The sequence below is a fragment of the Oryx dammah genome, unplaced genomic scaffold (assembly GCF_014754425.2).
Source record: "Oryx dammah isolate SB20612 unplaced genomic scaffold, SCBI_Odam_1.1 HiC_scaffold_26, whole genome shotgun sequence".
NCBI lineage: Eukaryota > Metazoa > Chordata > Mammalia > Artiodactyla > Bovidae > Oryx > Oryx dammah.
Genome location: NW_024070210.1, coordinates 65,394,380 through 65,413,658, shown reverse-complemented (window position 1 = coordinate 65,413,658; position 19,279 = coordinate 65,394,380). Strand labels below are relative to the sequence as shown.

At 40.2% G+C, this 19,279-nt stretch overlaps 1 protein-coding gene across 6 annotated transcripts in view; it reads left to right on the top strand.

Annotated features, from left to right (window-relative positions):
* Positions 1–19,279, top strand: part of MGA (MAX dimerization protein MGA) — a 145,991-nt gene that overhangs the window by 47,319 nt on the left and 79,393 nt on the right. For 5 of the 6 annotated variants that reach the window (XM_040226858.1, XM_040226857.1, XM_040226859.1 and 2 more), the window contains exons 1-2: positions 281–372; positions 9,559–10,689. In XM_040226858.1, coding sequence (XP_040082792.1) covers positions 9,626–10,689 — 1,064 coding nt within the window. In that variant the 5' untranslated portion in view covers positions 281–372; positions 9,559–9,625. Of the gene's footprint in view, positions 1–280; positions 373–9,558; positions 10,690–19,279 lie in introns of those variants that run through there. The other variant, XM_040226855.1, reaches the window with a different exon arrangement.

Here is a 19,279-nt window from a genome sequence, read left to right as displayed (position 1 = left end):
GGGAATTGGGATGCCTCCCTCCTGCCTCGCCATTCTTGATTCTGGAAGCTTCAGTAGGCTTTTCTCGGTTGCTGGTACCCGGAAAGGCAGCCGCTTCAGCTCCAGGGGCGGGTCCCAAGGGTCTTGTCGCAGCTCCGGGGCCGTTTGGCCTCCTGGCGTTGGGGGAGGGGCGAGGGAGGTGCTGCTCGCGCCTCCTTTTGCGCTTGCGCGACGGGCTCCGAGCGGGTAGGAGCGCGTGCGCGATGACGTGTACGTCCTGTGCGCGCGCAGGCTCTTCAGCTGGAGCGGACACACGGTGTGCGAACCGAACAGAATAACCCGCCCCCAGCGGGATGTGAAGGACTCCGGGTGAGGCCGGCCACGCCCCGCACGGTAACTCTCGGGCCCGGGTGGAGGGCGTCTCCTTAGTACTGGCCGGATTGGAGTTTTCCGAGAGTTTGAAGCTCTTGTGTATTTTTTACGGCGTGAGGAGCGTTCCACTGAGCGATCTTCGCACGCTCCGGCCAGGCCGGGCCTTGCGCGGGGCCGCCTTTGGCGCGCGCCTATGGTCTTCTGAGCGAGGCTGCGCATGTCACCTCGCGCGCGTTCCCGGCCTCACTTCCGCGTCGCGCGGCCAACTCGGAACATCGACGCCAGCCAGAGCGGCCACGAGGCGGGCGGGGTGAGAAGCGCCCATGGCGCAGCCCTGCCCTCGCGTGTGTGGGGTGCTGCACCGCATGGTACGATCCGCGTGACGCCTTCCAGCCAGTCGTGGGGCTTTAGGTCGAGAGCCGTGCTTGTGCGCTTTGCCTTTTAGAGCTCAGGTCTCGGCGTTCCAAAACTCCGAAGGAAACGGTGCTGACCTCGCTTTTCTAAGGAGCTGTGTGCAGCATTTTGACACCTGTATAAACCTTTCGTCTAGCATGTAATTTCCTGACAAGTTGTTTGAAGCAAGACCGCGAGTTTAATAAAGAAGGAGGTCGAGGAAGTGAGCTGTGTAGGACTGGGAACTTGGTAAACAAAGGACCGGTGGTTCGTAAGTGCAGAAATGAGGGCGGGGAAAACAGGTGGGAAGAGCAGGTGTTATTTTCTTTTCCCCTCTGTGGGGCACCCTTTGGCCAGTCTGTGTGGCTTCCCGCCCCTGTTAAATGATCAAGGTCTGTGCCCTCAGCAGTAGGTGGGTCTGGGACAGAAATACACCGCTCCGAGTACTAGCAACCACAGTTAAGGAATCTGCGTGCGAGGACTATAGAAAATTTAGCGATTATTTCAAACTGGGTTGAGAATGGGAAGTGGTAGTGTCTTGTGAAGATTTTTGTTCTGCCTTCGGAACTCTGGAGATGCCATGCCTCCTCTGGCGAGGATGGAAGCAGGGAGGGTGAAGGAGTTCTGAAAAGAAGAGTTACTGATGGCAGAACAATGTGAATAACCAAAGCGCTCTTCCTTCCGAGGAAAGAGCACTCTCCCGGAGTTCGCGTCGCAGGGCCAGACACGTGGATCAAGAGATCTCTCGAGCCCACCTGCGCGCTGCCTTGTGTGTTTTAAAGCATACCAGGCTTCTGCGGCAGAGTCCCTGGCAAATGCTGCCTACTCTGCCTCCTTTTGGGCACGACGCCGCGGCTAAGGCTGCAGGGAAAGTGCCTGGAGGTGCCGTGACGGCTGCTGGGAAGAGGGCCGGCCTCGGAGGGCCGGAAGGCTGGTTCTGTAATCTCCACGGTAACCGAATGCGACTGGAACCCGCCGAGTGATCCGTGGGTTCCGGCTGGCGGCACGTGATTTGTCGGACTCCTCTTCCCCAGAAGTGCTTTCTTTGAGGAATTTTTTTCACGTAGTTCTTGGCTAGTTAACCTCCGTAGTTGAAAAGCTGTGATGTGGGCCCTGGTAGTCGACGGCGACTGCGGTTCTCTGAGACTGGCGGGAGCCCTTTTCACTTCGAGGTGTCTGGAGTCGGCGCTAGTCCTTGATGCCAGAGAGCTGTGTTTCCAGCTGTTGCGTGTGTTGAATGTGTTGGATGCACCTTCCAGAAAACACGTGCTTAGGATTTGAGAAAACTTGGTGCCCTGGGTACCTTGACATACTTAATCCAAGGCAAGGTGGCTATTTGATTGCTGTCTATTTCTGCCATAAAAATTAGTTCTTTAAATTCTACTTAGGCAAGTATTAGGGACCTGCTAGCTTGCTAACCCCGAGTTGTGGTAAAGGGATCATTCCTAGGAATAGAAAATGCTCATGAAGCCTGCATTAACGAATGGTATTTGGTGAAAGAAAGGGGTGGGGATGGGCTACTATCTTAGGTAAATGCAACTTCGTGCCTTAAAACCTAAAAGCATTTCAGATATATTTTGAAATTTACCTTTCAAATTTAGGGTTGTAGTCATGATAAAATGCTCAGGGTATAGTTTTTGGTCCAAAATAAGTGCTTGCTTATAGATAGTGAGTACCATGGCAACCCACTCCAGTGTTCTTGCCTGGAAAATCCCAAGGACAGAGGATCCTGAAAGGCTACAGTTCATAGGGGCAGAGTCAGGCACGACGGAAGCGACTTAGCACGCACGCACATCATTTATTTAATTATGAAAGTTAACCTAATGACGATTAAGAACGGATAGTTGGCTATTTTATTGTCTTTGCATCCCTTGCTGTCTTGTTTTCTGATTACTTTTGTATGTAAATTAAGCTTTTAAAAAGATTTTTCAAATTTCTGGGCCCATTGTATATTGATGAATACAGAAATTCAAGTGAATCTATTCTCTTACAAATTTGAGCTTCAGAAATGTAATTTAACCGCACTCTTGTAGTGAATAATTATGTTAAGGAACAAACTAACATCTCCATGCCTACCTTACAGTAATGCATTTACTGTATGAAAAGTTATGGTTATTTTTAGAAACTTTGAAAATACTCAGTTATCATCTGAATGTGTTGTAATGTTTTGTGTTTTTAAAGTAATAGTATTGGTTTGGAATTTTGGTGTACTTTGTTTCGGGGTTGGTTGGGGGGTGGGGGGAGGGGTAGACTGATACTAGTATCTGAATTGGGTAACTAGTTAGTAAACTAGTGTATTTTGTAAGTTGTATGAAGATCGTGGCTTTAGTAGTTGCTAAACATTTCCAAAAGAGGTCATTGGTGAAAAGATACTCAGAATAGGTACTCTGGAATTGTAACAGCTTTCTTATGGAACTTGACACATTATGAAAACATTCTCTGTGTAATTACATTTGTGTGTTGATGTGAGTGCCTGCACCTTCTGATGTTGACATTTTCAGAAAGTTACTTAGCATATTTTCCCAGTCACGACTGAATTTATCTCTGTAGGTCATCATTATAGTAATTCTATGTGGATAACTGCTTGATCTTGAACAGCTGAACTGAGATTTTTTTTGAATGCTAAGTTGTATCTGTATACCAAAACTGTGGTCTTCCTTAATGCTTTCAGAGAATTTTTAGAATCTTTCTGGAAGGAGATTTATTGCTTCATGAGTAGCCTAAGTAATTTGATTTTTGCAATTGGTTAAAGTTATCTTAGACTTTAGAGTGGTATTTGTGTGTCTGATACAGTTGAATTTGATGAATTGACTATCCTTTCTTTAGAAAATCCAGTATTGTATTCCAAAAGCGTAGGCATATTGCTTATAATGAAGTGAAATCCATGCTTAAGAATTGTTGTGGAATAAAATTTTATTTCTCGTCTGTAAACCTTTAGCAACGTATGGCTTAAGATAGATATTATTTTTTTGGTAAATTATGTTTTTGGTTTTACACATTTTGATCAGTTTATGGAATAAACTTGACAGGAGTATTAAAAAAAAGACTACAAATCAAAAGTCTGAAAGTTCAAACTTTTTTTGGACTTAATACACACATTTTTACATTTATTAGATACTTGTGTACAGAGTGCAAATAAAGCAGTCTGACTCTTCTGAACTTAATTTTTGTATTTCAATGAAAGGAAAATTTTGAAATGTGTATATATAATGTAAGTTTAAAATTTATTATAGTACAGTCTCTAAACTGGATTCCCATTGGTAGAATCTTTGATATTTCATAGATTAATTTTTAAAAGATAATGATTTTTAAAGCATTGGTTAAAACTTCATTGCCCACTTTTACCTGTAAAAATGATCTGAAAAATCAAGGTTTTATTATTATAGAAGACAGTGTTTATAAGAAATTCTTAACTCTTTAATGTCTTCGTAGGTTTGGGATAGCTAAACAAGTTTTTCAAGTAGTTCCTTGCTGCCTGTCTTAACTGCACTTCATAAGTGTGTTTTTGCATAATTGTTTACAAAAATACTTGATTTGTAACAAAACTGAGCTTTATGGACTAAGTACAAGATTAGGAGTCTGTGTTATTTGATTTATATACAGTTTTACTTTATGTTTTTAGCTTTGTTTTATTTAACTGAAGGATAATTGCCTTACAGTGTTGTGTTGATTTCTGTCATATAATAACCTGAATCAGCCATAGGTATATATATATCTTCTCCTTCTTGAGAGGGAGATACCTTCCCCCCCTCTCACTCCTGTAGGTTGATGCAGAACTTTGGGCTGGTTTCCCTGTGTTTTATAGCAGCTTCCCGCTAGCTGTCTTATTTTACACATGGTAGTGTATATATGTCAGTGGTTTGCTCTCACTTCTTGTCCCCACCCCAGCATAAGTCCATTCTCCATATCTGTGTCTCTATTCATATTCCTGTCCTGCAAATAGGTTCATCAGTGCCATTTTCTAGAATCTGTATATATGCATTAAAATATTATATTTTCTCCTTATGACTTACTTTACTCTGTTGGACAGGCTCTAGGTTCATCCCCCTCAGTTCAACTGACATTTGTTACTTTTTACGGCTGAGTAATATTCCATTGTATGCATGTACCACAACTTCTTAATCTGTTTGACAGACTCTAGGTTCATCTGCATCAGTTCAACTGACATTGATTCCTTTTTATGGCTGAGTAATATTCCACTGTATGTATGTACCACAACTTCTTTATCTGTTTTTCAGTTGATGGACATCTAGGTTGCTTTCATGTCCTCTCTGTTGTAAATAGTGCTGCAGTGAACATTGGGGTACATGTGTCTTTTTGAATTATAGTTTTCTAAGGGTATATGCCCACTAGTGGGATTGCTAGGTCATAATGGTTGGACAGCAGGGAGATCAAACCAGTCAATCTTAAGGGAAATCAACCCTGAATACTCGTTGGAAGGACTGATACTGAAGCTGAAGATCTAGTATTTTGGTCACCTGATGCAAATAGCTGACTCACTGGAAAAGTCCCTGATGCTGGGAGACATTGAGGACAGAATATGGCATTAGAGGATGAGGTGGCTGGATGGCATGACTGATGGAATGGACATGAACTTGGGCAAACTTCTGGAGATGTTGAGGGACACAGAGACCTTGAGTGCTGCAGTCCATGGGGTTGCAACGAATCAGATATGACTAGGTGACTGAACAACAACAATGGTAGTTTTATTCCTAGTTTTTTAAGGAATCTCCATACTGTTCTCCATAGTGGCTGTATCAGTTTACATTCCCACCAACAGTGCAAGAGGGTTCCCTTTTCTCCACATCCTTTCCAGTATTTATTGTTTGTAGATATTTTGATGATGGCCTTTTTGATCAGTTATACACCATTATGGAGGTATTGGTTTTTATGAACTTTCTGAACTTTACTATTTTTATAAAAGTCACTATATTTGTGACTTATAAGTCTGTTTAAATTTTGTCTCATCAGTCTCTGATAGATGTTACTTAAACTAGTTTTAGGAAATCAATAAACTTAATTGCCTTAAGCCTGAGGAAACTTTTGAAAAGAATCGTTCTAAATTTTATCTATCTCTCAAACTCCAAATCAGAGGAGAGATCTTTTTTTTTTAATCTTTCCTAGGTATTAGTGCTTTAGTGTTAGAAAGTAGGGTTTCTATTTTCATATCTAGCCATAATCAGAAACAATAACCAACCTTTTTTGAAGTGTTGGTCTTTAAAGTATTATCCTGAAGATAATGAATAATCTAAGTTTTGAAGGCCCCCCCCCCCAACTTTTAGATCAGATGATTTTATTATTGCTTGTCAATAGCTCTGATGAAAAGTAAAATTAGACTTTTAATTAAAAAGAGGAACACCAGTAAATGGCTCAGTTTGATTAGTCAAAACTTACTGACCCAGTTAAACAAGAATGTGTGTGTGTGCTAAGTTGCTTCAGTTGTGTCTGACTCTTTGTGATCCTATGGACTGTGTAGCCCGCCAGGCTCCTTTGTCAGTGGGGTTCTCCAGCAGGTAAGAACACTGGAGTGAGTTGCCATGCCCTTCTCTAGGGGATCTTCCCAGCCCAGGGATCAAACCTGTGTCTCTTACGTCTCCTACATTGGCAGGTGGATTCTTTACCCCTAATGCCACCTGGGAAGGCTAGTGATGTAGTATTTTCCTTTTTTGTATAAAAGCTAATTGAAGGTGATAGCTTTTATTTTGTAGAATATTTAGGTAATTTATTTTAGCACATCACTTCAGCTGAATGTAACAACCTGAGACTTCTTTATAATGGTTTATTGAGATATAATTCACATAAAATTAATGATTTAAAACATTTATATATTTATTTGACTGTACCAGGTCTTAGTTGCAGCATGCGGGGTCTTCAGTTGCTGGCATGTGGGCTCTTGGTTGCAGCATGTGGGATCTAGTTCCCTGACCAGGGATTGAGCCCAGGCCCTCTGCATTGGAAATGTGATGTCTTAACCACTGGACCAGCAGGGAGTCCCCAAATTCAGCATTTTAAAGGGTACATTAACTGGTTTTTAGTTCTGAACATTTTCATCACTCTTATAGAAAACCGCAAACTGTTAACAATTGTCCTCATTAATCCTCTCCCTTTTCACTGTCAGCCACTGATCTACTTTATAGATTTGCATATTCTGGATGTTTCTTATAAATGGAGTCATACAGTGTATGTGGTTTTTTTGTGTAACTTTTATGAATTAACTAATTTAGGGGTTTTTTTTGGGGTGGTGTGGGGGGGATAGGTTGTACGGTCACAAGATAAAAAATTTAGAAGGTGTCAGAGTATTTTTCCAGCCACCCTGTTTTCCCTTGATAAAGCCAATACTTCCAGTTCCTCTTCTGTCTTTGCAGGTAGTCTGTGTCAGGAAAATATATACATATTCTTTTCTTTCTTTGGCTTTTTCTTTGTTTAAACTTATAGAAGTATATAGCATAATCTGTAATTGTTTTGAACTTTATGCCCTTTGTATATCTTTTAGATAATGTTCAGTTCAGTTCAGTCACTCAGTCGTGTCCGACTCTTTGGGACCCCATGAATTGCAGCACGCCAGGCCTCCCTGTCCATCACCATCTCCTGGAGTTCCCTCAAACTCACGTCCATCAAGTCGGTGATGCCATCCAGCCATCTCATCCTCTGTCGTCCCCTTTTCCTGCTGCCCCCCAATCCCTCCCAGCATCAGAGTCTTTTCCAATGAGTCAACTCTTCGCATGTGGTGGCCAAAGTACTAGAGTGTCAGCTTTAGCATCAGTCCTTCCAAAGAACACCCAGGGCTGATCTCCTTTAGAATGGACTGGTTGGATCTCCTTGCAGTCCAAGGGACTCTCAAGAGTCTTCTCCAACACCACAGTTCAAAAGCATCAATTCTTCGGTGCTCAGCTTTCTTCACAGTCCAACTCTCACATCCATACATGACCACTGGAAAAACCATAGCCTTGACTAGACGGACCTTTGTTGGCAAAGAAATGTCTCTGCTTTTGAATATGCTATCTAGGTTGGTCATAACTTTTCTTCCAAGGAGTAATCGTCTTTTAATTTCATGGCTGCAGTCACCATCTGCAGTAATGAGTCTATAAGATTCTTTTCTAGCTGCAGAATATTCCACTCTTTCATAGTACCACCATTTATTACAGGTGTGTATGTGTGTGTTTGCACATATGTATATAAGATAAAGTCCTAGAAGAATCATTGTTTCCTGGGATGTGTGTGTTTCTACTTTTGATATTTTCATACTGACCTTTGAGATTCTGTCATCTTGCACTCTAAGTGGCTGATGAGATGAGAATGCTGGTTGACATACACCTTTTCCAGCACCTTTGACAGACTTTTGTTTTTGCCATTCTGCTAGGGTAAAAAGCAGTATCTTAGGATGACTTTAATTCCTTCTGTTCTGTGATTGTGTACATTTTCTTAACCATTTGCAATTCCTATCCTTTGTCCTTTTTTCTATTCAATTTTTTGTTTTTCCAATTTGTATAAAATTCTTTTTTATATTAGGGAAATGAGTTTGTTATGATATATTTCAGGTACTGTTTTCCAGTCATTTTTTTAATCTTACATGGATAGTTTTTGTCATATTAAAAACAAATTTATAAGATTTTGAATTTATCAAAAATTTTGTTGTCTATTAACTTCTAGGTTTTGTGTATTACTTATTATCAAAAAGCTTTTTTCAAGATTTCTTTAAGAATTAAAAAAAAATTACACTGAGTTGGGAGTAGGGGATGGGATTTAAGTGTTTGGTCTGTTGGAATTTTTTTCAGTGTAAGGTCTGAGTTGTGGAGCCAACTATTCTTTTTCTAGTAAGTTCTGGTGTTTTGCCATGTTTTCTTTAAATGTATGTACTAACAGGGCTTCCTTGATGGCTCAGTTCATAAAGAAACCACCTGCAATGCAGGAGACCCAGATTCCATCCCTAGGTTGGGAAGATCCCCTAGAGAAGGGAATGGCAACCCATTCCAGTGTTTTTGCCTAGAGAATCCCACAGACAGAGCTGCCTGGTGGGCTACAGTCCATGGGGTCCCAAAGAGTCAGACACAACTGAGCAACTAACACTTTCACTTTCATGTACTAATTAAATTAAGTAACATTTTACTTATATATGAACTCATGCCAGTACTCTAAAGAGGTGATTCTCTGTACAGTGATAACATGGAAATTTGTTAATTTTTACTCAGGAGGATGTGCTTGTAACAGAATCCTCTCAAATTAATTCATAAATTATGGGGATTCTTTTGGAACGCAGATAACTTTACAATTTAATCTTCTTTTAAGTCTGTATACTTTTATATTTTCATATAATTTTTCTAAAATGAATACTTTTTTTTTTATGTGAGATTATTGCATGTATGAGCTTCCCTGGTGGCTCACATGATAGTGTCTGCCTGCGATGTGGGAGACCCGGTTTCAGTCCCTGGGTTGGGAAGATCTCCTGGAGAAGGAAATGGCAACCCACTTCAGTATTCTTGCCTGGAGAATCCCACGGACGGAGGAGCCTGGTAGGCTACAGTCCACGGGATTGCAAAGAGTCGGACACGACTGAGCGACTTCACTTTCACTTTCACATTGCATGTATAGTGAATTATTGAAGGATTGGGATATGAGTAACTTAATTAGATTAAAATGAACTTTAAAAAGATAATCAAATATTCCAGAATGAATATCCTTACAGTGATTGAGAGAAAAGTAGAAGCAAAATCTTAGAAGAATTTAGGAATGTATTTTGGGATAACATAATCATTCTTACATTTTTCTTAGTAAAATAAATGTTCACTTGATTAAAGTGTTGTTTTGTTTTTTTAGGCTGGGAAGGCCATTGTGATTATGTGGTAACTACAATTATCTTACTACTGATTTTCCCACTGGAATCATGGAGGAGAAACAGCAGATTATATTGGCTAATCAAGATGGTGGGACAGTGCCAGGAGCAGCACCTACCTTCTTTGTCATCCTGAAACAGCCAGGAAATGGCAAAACTGATCAAGGAATTTTGGTTACTAATCGGGATGCCTGTGCTTTGGCTAGCAGTGTGTCATCACCAGGAAAATCTAAAGGAAAGATTTGCCTTCCAGCTGATTGTACTGTAGGAGGAATCACTGTCACCTTGGATAACAATAGTATGTGGAACGAATTCTATCATCGAAGCACAGAGATGATTCTGACGAAGCAGGGGAGACGCATGTTTCCTTACTGTCGTTATTGGATAACAGGTTTAGATTCAAATATGAAATATATCCTTGTCATGGATATATCTCCTGTGGATAATCACCGTTATAAATGGAACGGTCGCTGGTGGGAGCCCAGTGGGAAGGCTGAGCCCCATGTTTTGGGGAGGGTTTTTATTCATCCAGAATCTCCTTCCACAGGACATTATTGGATGCATCAACCAGTGTCTTTCTACAAACTCAAACTTACAAACAATACACTGGACCAAGAAGGGCATATTATCTTGCACTCTATGCATCGCTACTTGCCGCGGCTTCACTTGGTGCCTGCAGAAAAGGCTACTGAAGTGATACAATTAAATGGCCCTGGTGTCCACACTTTTACCTTCCCACAGACTGAATTCTTTGCAGTAACAGCTTATCAAAACATTCAAATTACCCAGTTGAAAATAGATTACAACCCATTTGCTAAAGGCTTCCGGGATGATGGGCTGAATAGTAAGCCTCAGAGAGATGGAAAGCAAAAGAACAGCTCTGACCAAGAAGGGAACAGTGTTCCCAGTTCTCCTGGTCAACGGGTCCGTCTTACAGAAGGTGAGGGGTCAGAGATGCAGCTAACAGATTTGGATCCTTTATCAAGGGGTCAGGAAACATCAGGCAAGGGTTTGGAGAAGCCCTCCCTTAATATAAAGCGAGATTTTCTTGGTTTCATGGATATTGATTCAGCACTTGATGAAGTCCCTCAGTTGAAGCAAGAGGTTTCTGAAAGGTAGGTAACAATTTTCTGTTCTTAGAGATAAAAGGAAGATTTGAATTTAAAATATTGGTTATGTGGACTTCTGACTTTAGGTATTAATAATGCAAGCCACTATAAAATACCCCACATTTGTGAAGTAATAGTTGCTTTTCCATTCTGCAAAATGATAGTTCATTTTTCTGTAATGAATATCCGTTGGGTTCACAATCTAGAATTGTAGGCAAATTAGATGACTTATCCCAGTGGGAACCTTAGATTTTTAGATTTAGACTTTTGTTAATCATGCATGTCTATTCCTTGTTAATATATAGACAGCTTTTAAAAAGTATTAAAGTATAGTTCATATATAGTATATATAGACAACTCTTGATTAATTGGAGAAGGGAAAAGAATGACCCCCAAATCATAACTGAAGCAAGACTTATCCAGTGTGGCTCAGAAGAAATTGAAAGTAAACTAACTTATGTCTAGTATGTAAGAATTTCCTGGGACTTACCTGGTGGTTCAGTGGCTAAGACTCCATGCTTCCAGTGCAGAAGGTCCACGTTCAATCCCTCGTCAGGGAACTGGATCCCACATGCTGCAACTAAAGATCCTGCATGCTGCATCTAAGACCCAGCACAGCTAAATAAATAAGAACTTTCTGCGCTATGGACATCTTGATCCATAAATTTCCTGACTAAAAACAAGCTGAAGGTTATTACATGTTAAAATAACATGATACACTGTTGCACTTTTAAAATTTGTACTTGTGTTATTTATTTTTATTGAAGGCTTTATTTTTTTAAGAGCAATTTTAGGTTTGCAGCAAAATCGAAAGTTTAGATATTTCCCATTACGACTTCTGTCCCCCACATACATAGCCATTCCCATTATCAGCATCCACCACCAAAATGGTGCATTTGTTTATAATTGATGAACCTATATTGGTGCGTCATAATCACTCAAAGTCCATAGATTGCATAAAGGTTCACTCTTGGTTATATACATTCTGTGGGTTTGGACAAATAATGTAAAGACATGTATCCACCAAAATAGTATCATACAGAGTATTTTCATTACCTTAAAAATCCTCCATGTTCTACCTGTTAATCTCCTTTTCCCCTCGCCTCTGGCAACCTCTGATCTTTTTGTTGTCTCATAGCTTTGCCTTGTCCAGAATGTCTTATATCTGGAATCATACAATGATGTAGCTATTTCAGCTTGGCTTCTTTCACTTAGTAATATGTATATAAAGTTTTTTCATGTCTATTCATGACTTGATAGCACATTTTTTTTGTTTGGTTGTATCAGTTCATTTATTCATTCATCTCTTGAAGGACATCTTAGTTGCATCTCAGTTTTGGCAGTTACGAATAAAGCTGCCATGAACATTTGTGTCCAAGTCTAATGTCCATTTGAATAGATACCAAGGAGCATGGTTCCAAGACTGGATGGTAACAACATGTTTGTTTATTTATTTGTTTGTGTTTTTATTTATTTGGCTGCCCCCGGTCTTAGTTATGGCACCCGGGATCTTCCATCTTCATTGTGGCATTCCGGATCTTTAGTTGTGGTATGTGAACTCTTCAGTTACAGCATGTGGGATCTGGTTCCCTGACCAGGGATCAAATCTGATCCCCCTATGTTGGAAACATGGAGTCTTAGCCACTGGACCACCAGGGAAGTCCTGGTGACAGTATGTTTAGGTTTATGAGAAATTGCCAAACTTCTAAAGTGGCCGTGCCATTTTGCAGTGAATGAGAGTTCTTGCTGCTCTGCATCCTTGTCAGCATTGTCAGCTTTCTGGATTTTGGCCTTTCTAATAGGTGTGTAGTAGTATCTTGTTTAAATTTGCCTTTCCCTGATGACATGATGTCGTGTATCTTTTCATATGCTTATTTGCCATCTGTATATCTTCTTTGATATCTGTAAAGGTCTTTGGCTTATTTTCTAATCAGATTGTTTTACTGTTGTCTTCAGACTTCTTTGTATGTTTTGAGTAACATGCTTTTGCAAATATTTTTTCCCAGTTTGTGGTCTGTCTGCTCATTCTCTTGATGTCTTTCACAAAGCAGAAGTTTATTATTTTAATGAAGTTCAGCCTATCAGTGATTTCTTTCATGGATCATGCCTTTGATTTTGTATCTTAAGAAGTCATTGCCATATTTAAGGTCATGTAGGTTTTCTCTTAGGTTATCTTTTAGGATTCTTGAAATTTTGTGTTTTACATTTTGGTTTATGATCCATTTCGAATCAATTTATGTGAAAGTTGGAAGGTCTGTGTCGAGAGTCATTTATATTTTTGTATGTGGATGTCCTGCTGTTTCAGCACTGAGAAGACTCTCTGCTCTGATACTGTCCTTGCTTCTTTGTCAAAGATCAGTTGGCTCTATTTGAGTCTATTTGTGGGCTCTCAGAGAAGGCAATGGCACCCCACTCCAGTACTCTTGCCTGGAAAATCCCATGGACGGAGGAGCCTGGTAGGCTGCAGTCCATGGGGTCGCTAAGAGTCGGACATGACTGAGCAACTTCACTTTCACTTTTCACTTTGATGCATTGGAGAAGGAAATGGCAATCCACTCCAGTGTTCTTGCCTGGAGAATCCCAGGGACGGTGGAGCCTGGTGGGCTGCCATCTATGGGGTCGCACAGAGTCGGACACGACTGAAGCGACTTAGCAGCAGCAGCAGTCTGTTCCCTTGACCTCTGTTAGTCTGTTCTTGTAACAGTACTACACCGTTTTGATTACTGTAGCTTTTTAAGATGTGTGTTGGCTATTCTGGGTCTTTTTCATCTCTATGTAGTCTGGAGAATCAGTTCAGCCATATTCACAAAATAACTTGCAGGGATTTTGATTATGCTTGCATTGAATCTATAGATCAAGTTGGGAAGAACTGACATCTTAACTGTATTGAGTCTTCCTGTTCATGAACATTGACTACCTCTCCATTTATTTAGTTCTTTAATTTTTTTCATCAGTGTATTTTCATTTCCCCCATATAGATCTTGTGTATATTAGATTTATAACTAAGTATTCACTTTTGGGGAGTGATAATGTAAATGGTATTGTGTTTTCCACTTGTTCTTTGTTGATACATAGGAAAATGATTGAATTTTGTACTTTACCCTCGTATTCTGTAGCTCATTAGTTCCAGAAGTTTTTTGGGGATTCTTTGACATTTTCTACCTAGATGATCATGTCATTTGTGAACAAAGATAGTTTTATTTCTTTCTCTCAAATCTGTATTACTTTTATTTCCTTTTATTGCATTCACTAGGACTTCCAGTAAGATGCTGAAAAGGATTGATGAGAGCGGACATCTTTTCCTTTTTTCCTATCTTAGTGGGAAAGTTTCTAATTTAAGTTGAGAAAGTTCCCTTTTATTTGCTAGTTCACTGAGAGTTTTCATCATGAAAGGCTGGGGGTGTTCAGTCACTAAGTCATGTCCGACCCTTTTAAACTCCATGAACTGCAGCACGCCAGGCTTCCCTGTCCTTCACTATTTGCTGGAGTTTGCTCAGATTCATGTCCATTGAGTTAGTGCTGTTATCTAACCATCTCATCCTCTGTTGCCCCCTTCTTTTGCCCAGCATCAGGGGCTTTTCCATCTTCAGCTCTTCACATCAGGTAGCCAGAGTGTTGGAGCTTCAGCTTCAGCATCAGTCCTTCCAATGAATATTCAGGGTTGATTTCCTTTAGGATTGACTGGTTTGACCTCCTTGCTGTCCAAGGGACTCTCAAGAGTCTTCTCCAGCACCAAAAATAGAAATCATCAATTCTTTGGCACTCAGCCTCCTTCATGGTCCAACTCTCACATCGGTACATGACTATTGGAAAAACTAAAACTGACTTTATGGACCTTTGTTGGCAAAGTGATGTCTCTGCTTTTTAATATGCTGTCTAGGTTTGTCATAGCTTTTCTTCCAATGAGCAAGTTTAATTTCATAGCTGTAGTCACTGTCCACTGTGATTTTGGAGCCCAAGAAAATCTGTCACTGTTTCCACTTTTCCCTATCTGTTTACCACAAAGTGATGGGATCGGATGCCATGATCTTAGTTTTTCGAATATTGAGTTTTAAGTCAGCTTTTCACTGTCCTCTTTCACCCTCAGCAAGAGGTTCTTTAGTTCCTCTGTTCTCTGCCATTAGAATGGTATCATCTTCTTAACCGAGGTTATTGATATTTTTCCTGGCAGTCTTGATTCCAGTTTGTGATTCATCCAGCCTAGCATTTCATGTGATGTACTCTGCATAAAAATTAAATAAGCAGGGTGATAGTATACAGCCTTGACGCGCTCCTTTCCCAATTTTGAGCGAGTCCATTGTGTCATGTCTGGTTCTAATTGTTTCTTGACTTGCATACAGGTTTCTCAGGAGTCAGGTAAGGTGGTCTGGTATTGCCATCTCTTTAATTTTTCACCATTTGTTGTGATCCACACAGTCAAAGGCTTTAGTGTAGTCAGTAAAGCAGAAGTAGATGTTTTTCCAGAATTCTTTTGATTTTTCTAAGATCTAAAGGATGCTGGCAATGTGATGTCTGGTTCCTCTGCCTTTTCTAAATCCAGCTTCCGTCTGAAAGTTTTTGGTTCATGTACTTTTGAAGCCTAGCTTGAAGGATTTTGAGCATTACCTTGCTACATGTGGTCCTTCCTTGTGGCTCAGATGGTAAAGAATCTGCCTGTAGTGCAGAAGACCTGGGTTCAATCCCTGGTTCGGGAAGATCCCCTGGAGAGGGGAATGGCTACCCACTCCACTGTTCTTCCCTGGAGAATTCCATGGACAGAGGAGCCTGGTGGGCTGTACAGTCCTTGAGGTCTCAAAGAGTCAGACATGACTGAGTGATTAACACTTTTCATGCTTTTTGCTAGTATGTGAAATGAGCACAGTTGTATGTTAGTTTGAACATTCTTTGGCATTGCCTTTCTTTGGGATTGGAATGAAAACTGACCTTTTTCCATTTTCCAGTCCAGTAGCCACTGCTGAATTTTCCAAGTTTGCTGACCTATTAAGAGCAGCACTTGAACAGCATCATCTTTTAGGATTTTAAATAACTCAGCTGGAATTCCATTACCTCCACTAGCTTTGTTCCTAGTAATACTTCCTAAAGCCCACTTGACTTTACACTCTAGGATGTCTGGCTCTCGGTGCATAACCACAGCATTGTGGTTATCTGGGTCATTAAGACCTTTCTTGTATAGTTCTTATATATATTCTTGTCACCTCTTCTTAACTTCTATTAGGTCCTTGCCGTTTCTTGCCCATTTCTGGTTTTGATTTTTGGTGTCTCTTTTGCTTCTTTATTAGGATTTTCATTTCTCTGCTTACATTGCTCCTGTTCTTACCATAGCCTGCCAGGCTCCTCTGTCCATGAAATTCTCCAGGCAAGAATACTGGAGTGAGTTGCCATTTCCTCCTCCAGAGATCTTCCCAACCCAGGGGTTGAACCCGAGTCTCCTGCACTGCAGGCAGATTCTTTACCACTGAGCCATGTGGGAAGCCCACATGTGGTCTACTTTATTTAAATTAGAATTCTTAGCATGTTAATCATAGTTTTAAATTCCCAATCTGTTAATTTCAACATTCCAGTATGATAATTTTGATGGTTGCTCTGTCTTCAAGTTGTGGTTTTTTTTTTTTTTTTTTTTGCTCTTTAGTATGTGTTGTAATTTTTTATGTCTTTTAGACAGGATATGTTAGGTAAAAGGAAGTGTTTTATATAATAGGCTTTTAATAATGTTGTGGTAAGGCATGGATGTGAGGGAAAGGGAAGTGTTCTTTTAGTTCTGTGATTAGTTCTCAGTTTTTAAATGAGTCTGTGCCTCTGGACTGTGAACTTCACAGGTGCTTCTCATATCCCTTCTTGCCCCCTTAAGTTGGACAGGATTGGCTCTGGTAGGCTGGAGTTGGATAATTTCCCTTTCCCCAGGTCAGTTAGGCTCTGATAAAACCCAACCAAGTTAGACCGTGGTTAACTCATTTCTCTCTAGAGATTAGGCTTAGTTGTTAAAAGTAACGGAGACCACCCCTCCGAGCCACCTGCACCCCAGGATTTTTCTCATGAGCTGATACTTACTGTGAGATCTGATCTAGCTCCTAGAGGAAAACTTCCAGAAATGTGGCAGCCCCCTATAACTGGGCATCCCTGGAGTTTTAAACTCAGGCTAACACTGAGCATCCAGCAATTTGTCAGTTACTGTTCAGGTTTTTCTACCCTGGCACTGGTTCCCAAGGTGGAGTCTGTTGTCAGTTACTGCTCCATTAAACCATGATCCCCTGTATTTACATGTCTGTTTCAGCAGTTTGTACTGTCTCTTATGGATTCAAAATAATTATTGATTTTTCAGTCTGTTTAGCTCTTTACTTTGTTAGGACCTAGTGGCTGTTTCTAATCTCCTTATATTTGCTACTGAAAATTTGCTTTATTTCAGTGTTAAAATCCAAGTTTGGCAGAAGTACATCCCAGCCCAATACTTCTACTTTATTTTTCTCACTTAATTCATATTTCACTAATAGCTACTATGGAATCCCCACATTCATGAGCTCTCCTTGACTTGTTTATGGGCAAGTTAGTTCTTTGCTGTTTTCTAAGGGTTGTTAGCAGGTGGAGTGGATGTCACTCAGGCAGCATACAGGTTTTTCTTTCTTCCTATCGAGAGAAAATGTTTTTCAGTTTATACTTTTCACTGTGGTGTGTGTGTCTATATATATTGCAGTTGCAACTAGTGGATGCCATCTGTAATATTTGATTCTCCAGTCACTGTCTAATCATCTTGATTACCCAATACGTGTTTTAAACATTTCACCACCAATATTTAAAAAAAATTATTTTTTTGAAGTACAGTTGGTTTACAGTGTCTTATTAATTTCTGTTGTACAGCAAAGCAGTTCAGTTACAAATATATTCTTTTTCATCGTGTTTTATCACAGGACATTGAATATATAGTGCTTTATAGTGGTACTGTGGGGTTTATCCATGTTGTATATAATATAATAGTTTGCTTCTGCTAATCCCCAACTGCCAAACCATCCCTCCAGTATCCCACTGTCCCCTTGGCAACTAGAGTCTGTTTTATATGTCTGTGAGTCTGCTTTGTGAATAAGTTCATTTGTGTCCTATTTTAGATTCCTTATGTGAACGTGAAAGTGAAAGTCACTCAGTCGTGTCTGACTCTTTGTGACCCCATGCACTGCATAGTCCATGGAATTCTCCAGGCCAGAATACTGGAGTGGGTAGCCTTTCGCTTCTCCAGGGGATCTTCCCAACCTGGGGATCGAACCCAGGTCTCCTGCGTTGCAGGTGGATTCTTTACCAGCTGAGCCACCAGGGAAGCCCAATCATATTTTAGATTCCTTAATGTAAGTGATATCTTATGGTATTTGTCTTATGGTATTTGTCTTTCTCTTTCTGACTTCACTCACTTAGTGTGGTAATCTCTAGGTCCATTCATGTTGCGGCTGATGGCATTATTGTTCTTTTTTTTTAATGGCTGACTGTGTATATATATATTCCATTGTATATATGTACCACATTTTCTTTATCCATTCATCTGTCATTTGATGTTTAGATTGTTTCCATATCTTGGCTGTTATGAATAGTGCTACTATGATGATCTTAGGGTGCATGTATCTTTCTGGATTATAGTTTTGTATAGATATATACTCAGGAGTGGGATTGCTGGATCTTGTGGCAACTCTGTTTTTAGCTTTTGGGGGGAACCTCCATCTTGTTTTTCATAGTGGCTGCACTAATTTACATTCCCATAGGAGGGTTCTCTTTTCTCCCACATTCTTTTTTTTTTTTAAGTGTGAAATCAGTCAGGCTCCTCCAAAAGAGAAAATCCTTTTAATCCTTCAGCAAGTCTCTGTGAAAATAGTATGCTTACAATACAAGTGAGAAGGGAGCGCCTGGAACACCCCCGAGAGGCTTGCTCCACTGCTCAGCATCACTGCCCTGTCTCCTGTGTGCTCTCCCACATTCTTTCCAGCATTTGTTGTTTGTAGACCTTTTATTGATGGCTATTCTGACCAGTGTAAGGTGGTATCTCACTGTGGTTTTGATTTGCATTTCTCTAATAATTAGTGATGCTGAGTATCTTTTCATGTCCCTCTTGGCCATCTGTATGTTTTCTTTGGAGAAATGTCTATTTAGATCTACTGCCTGTCTTTCGATCGGGTTGCTTGTTTTTGTTACTGAGTTGTATGAGCTGTTTGTATGTTTTGGAAATTAAGCCCTTTTTGGTCACATCACTTGCAAATATTTTCTGTATTTGTCTTTTCATTTTATTTATAGTTTCCTTTGCTGTACAGAGCTTTTAAGTTTGATTAGGTCCCATTTGTTTATTTTTGCTTTTATTTGTATTGCTTTAAACTGATATAATAAAACACTGATAGGATTTATGTCAGAGAATGTAATGCCTGTGTTTTCTTCTAGGAGTTTTGTGGCAGCACCACTATTTTCACTCTCATTATCCAAAAGCAGTTTAATCTATCCTTGGGTGATAGAGAATTTACTTTTAAGATTGCTTTGGAGGCTGAGGTGAGAAGGAGTTTGTTAGCTGAAGGAGTCTTGTATTTCTTACAGACAGTTTTTGGTGTCATGTGTTGTTCAGTTGCTTTTTGTG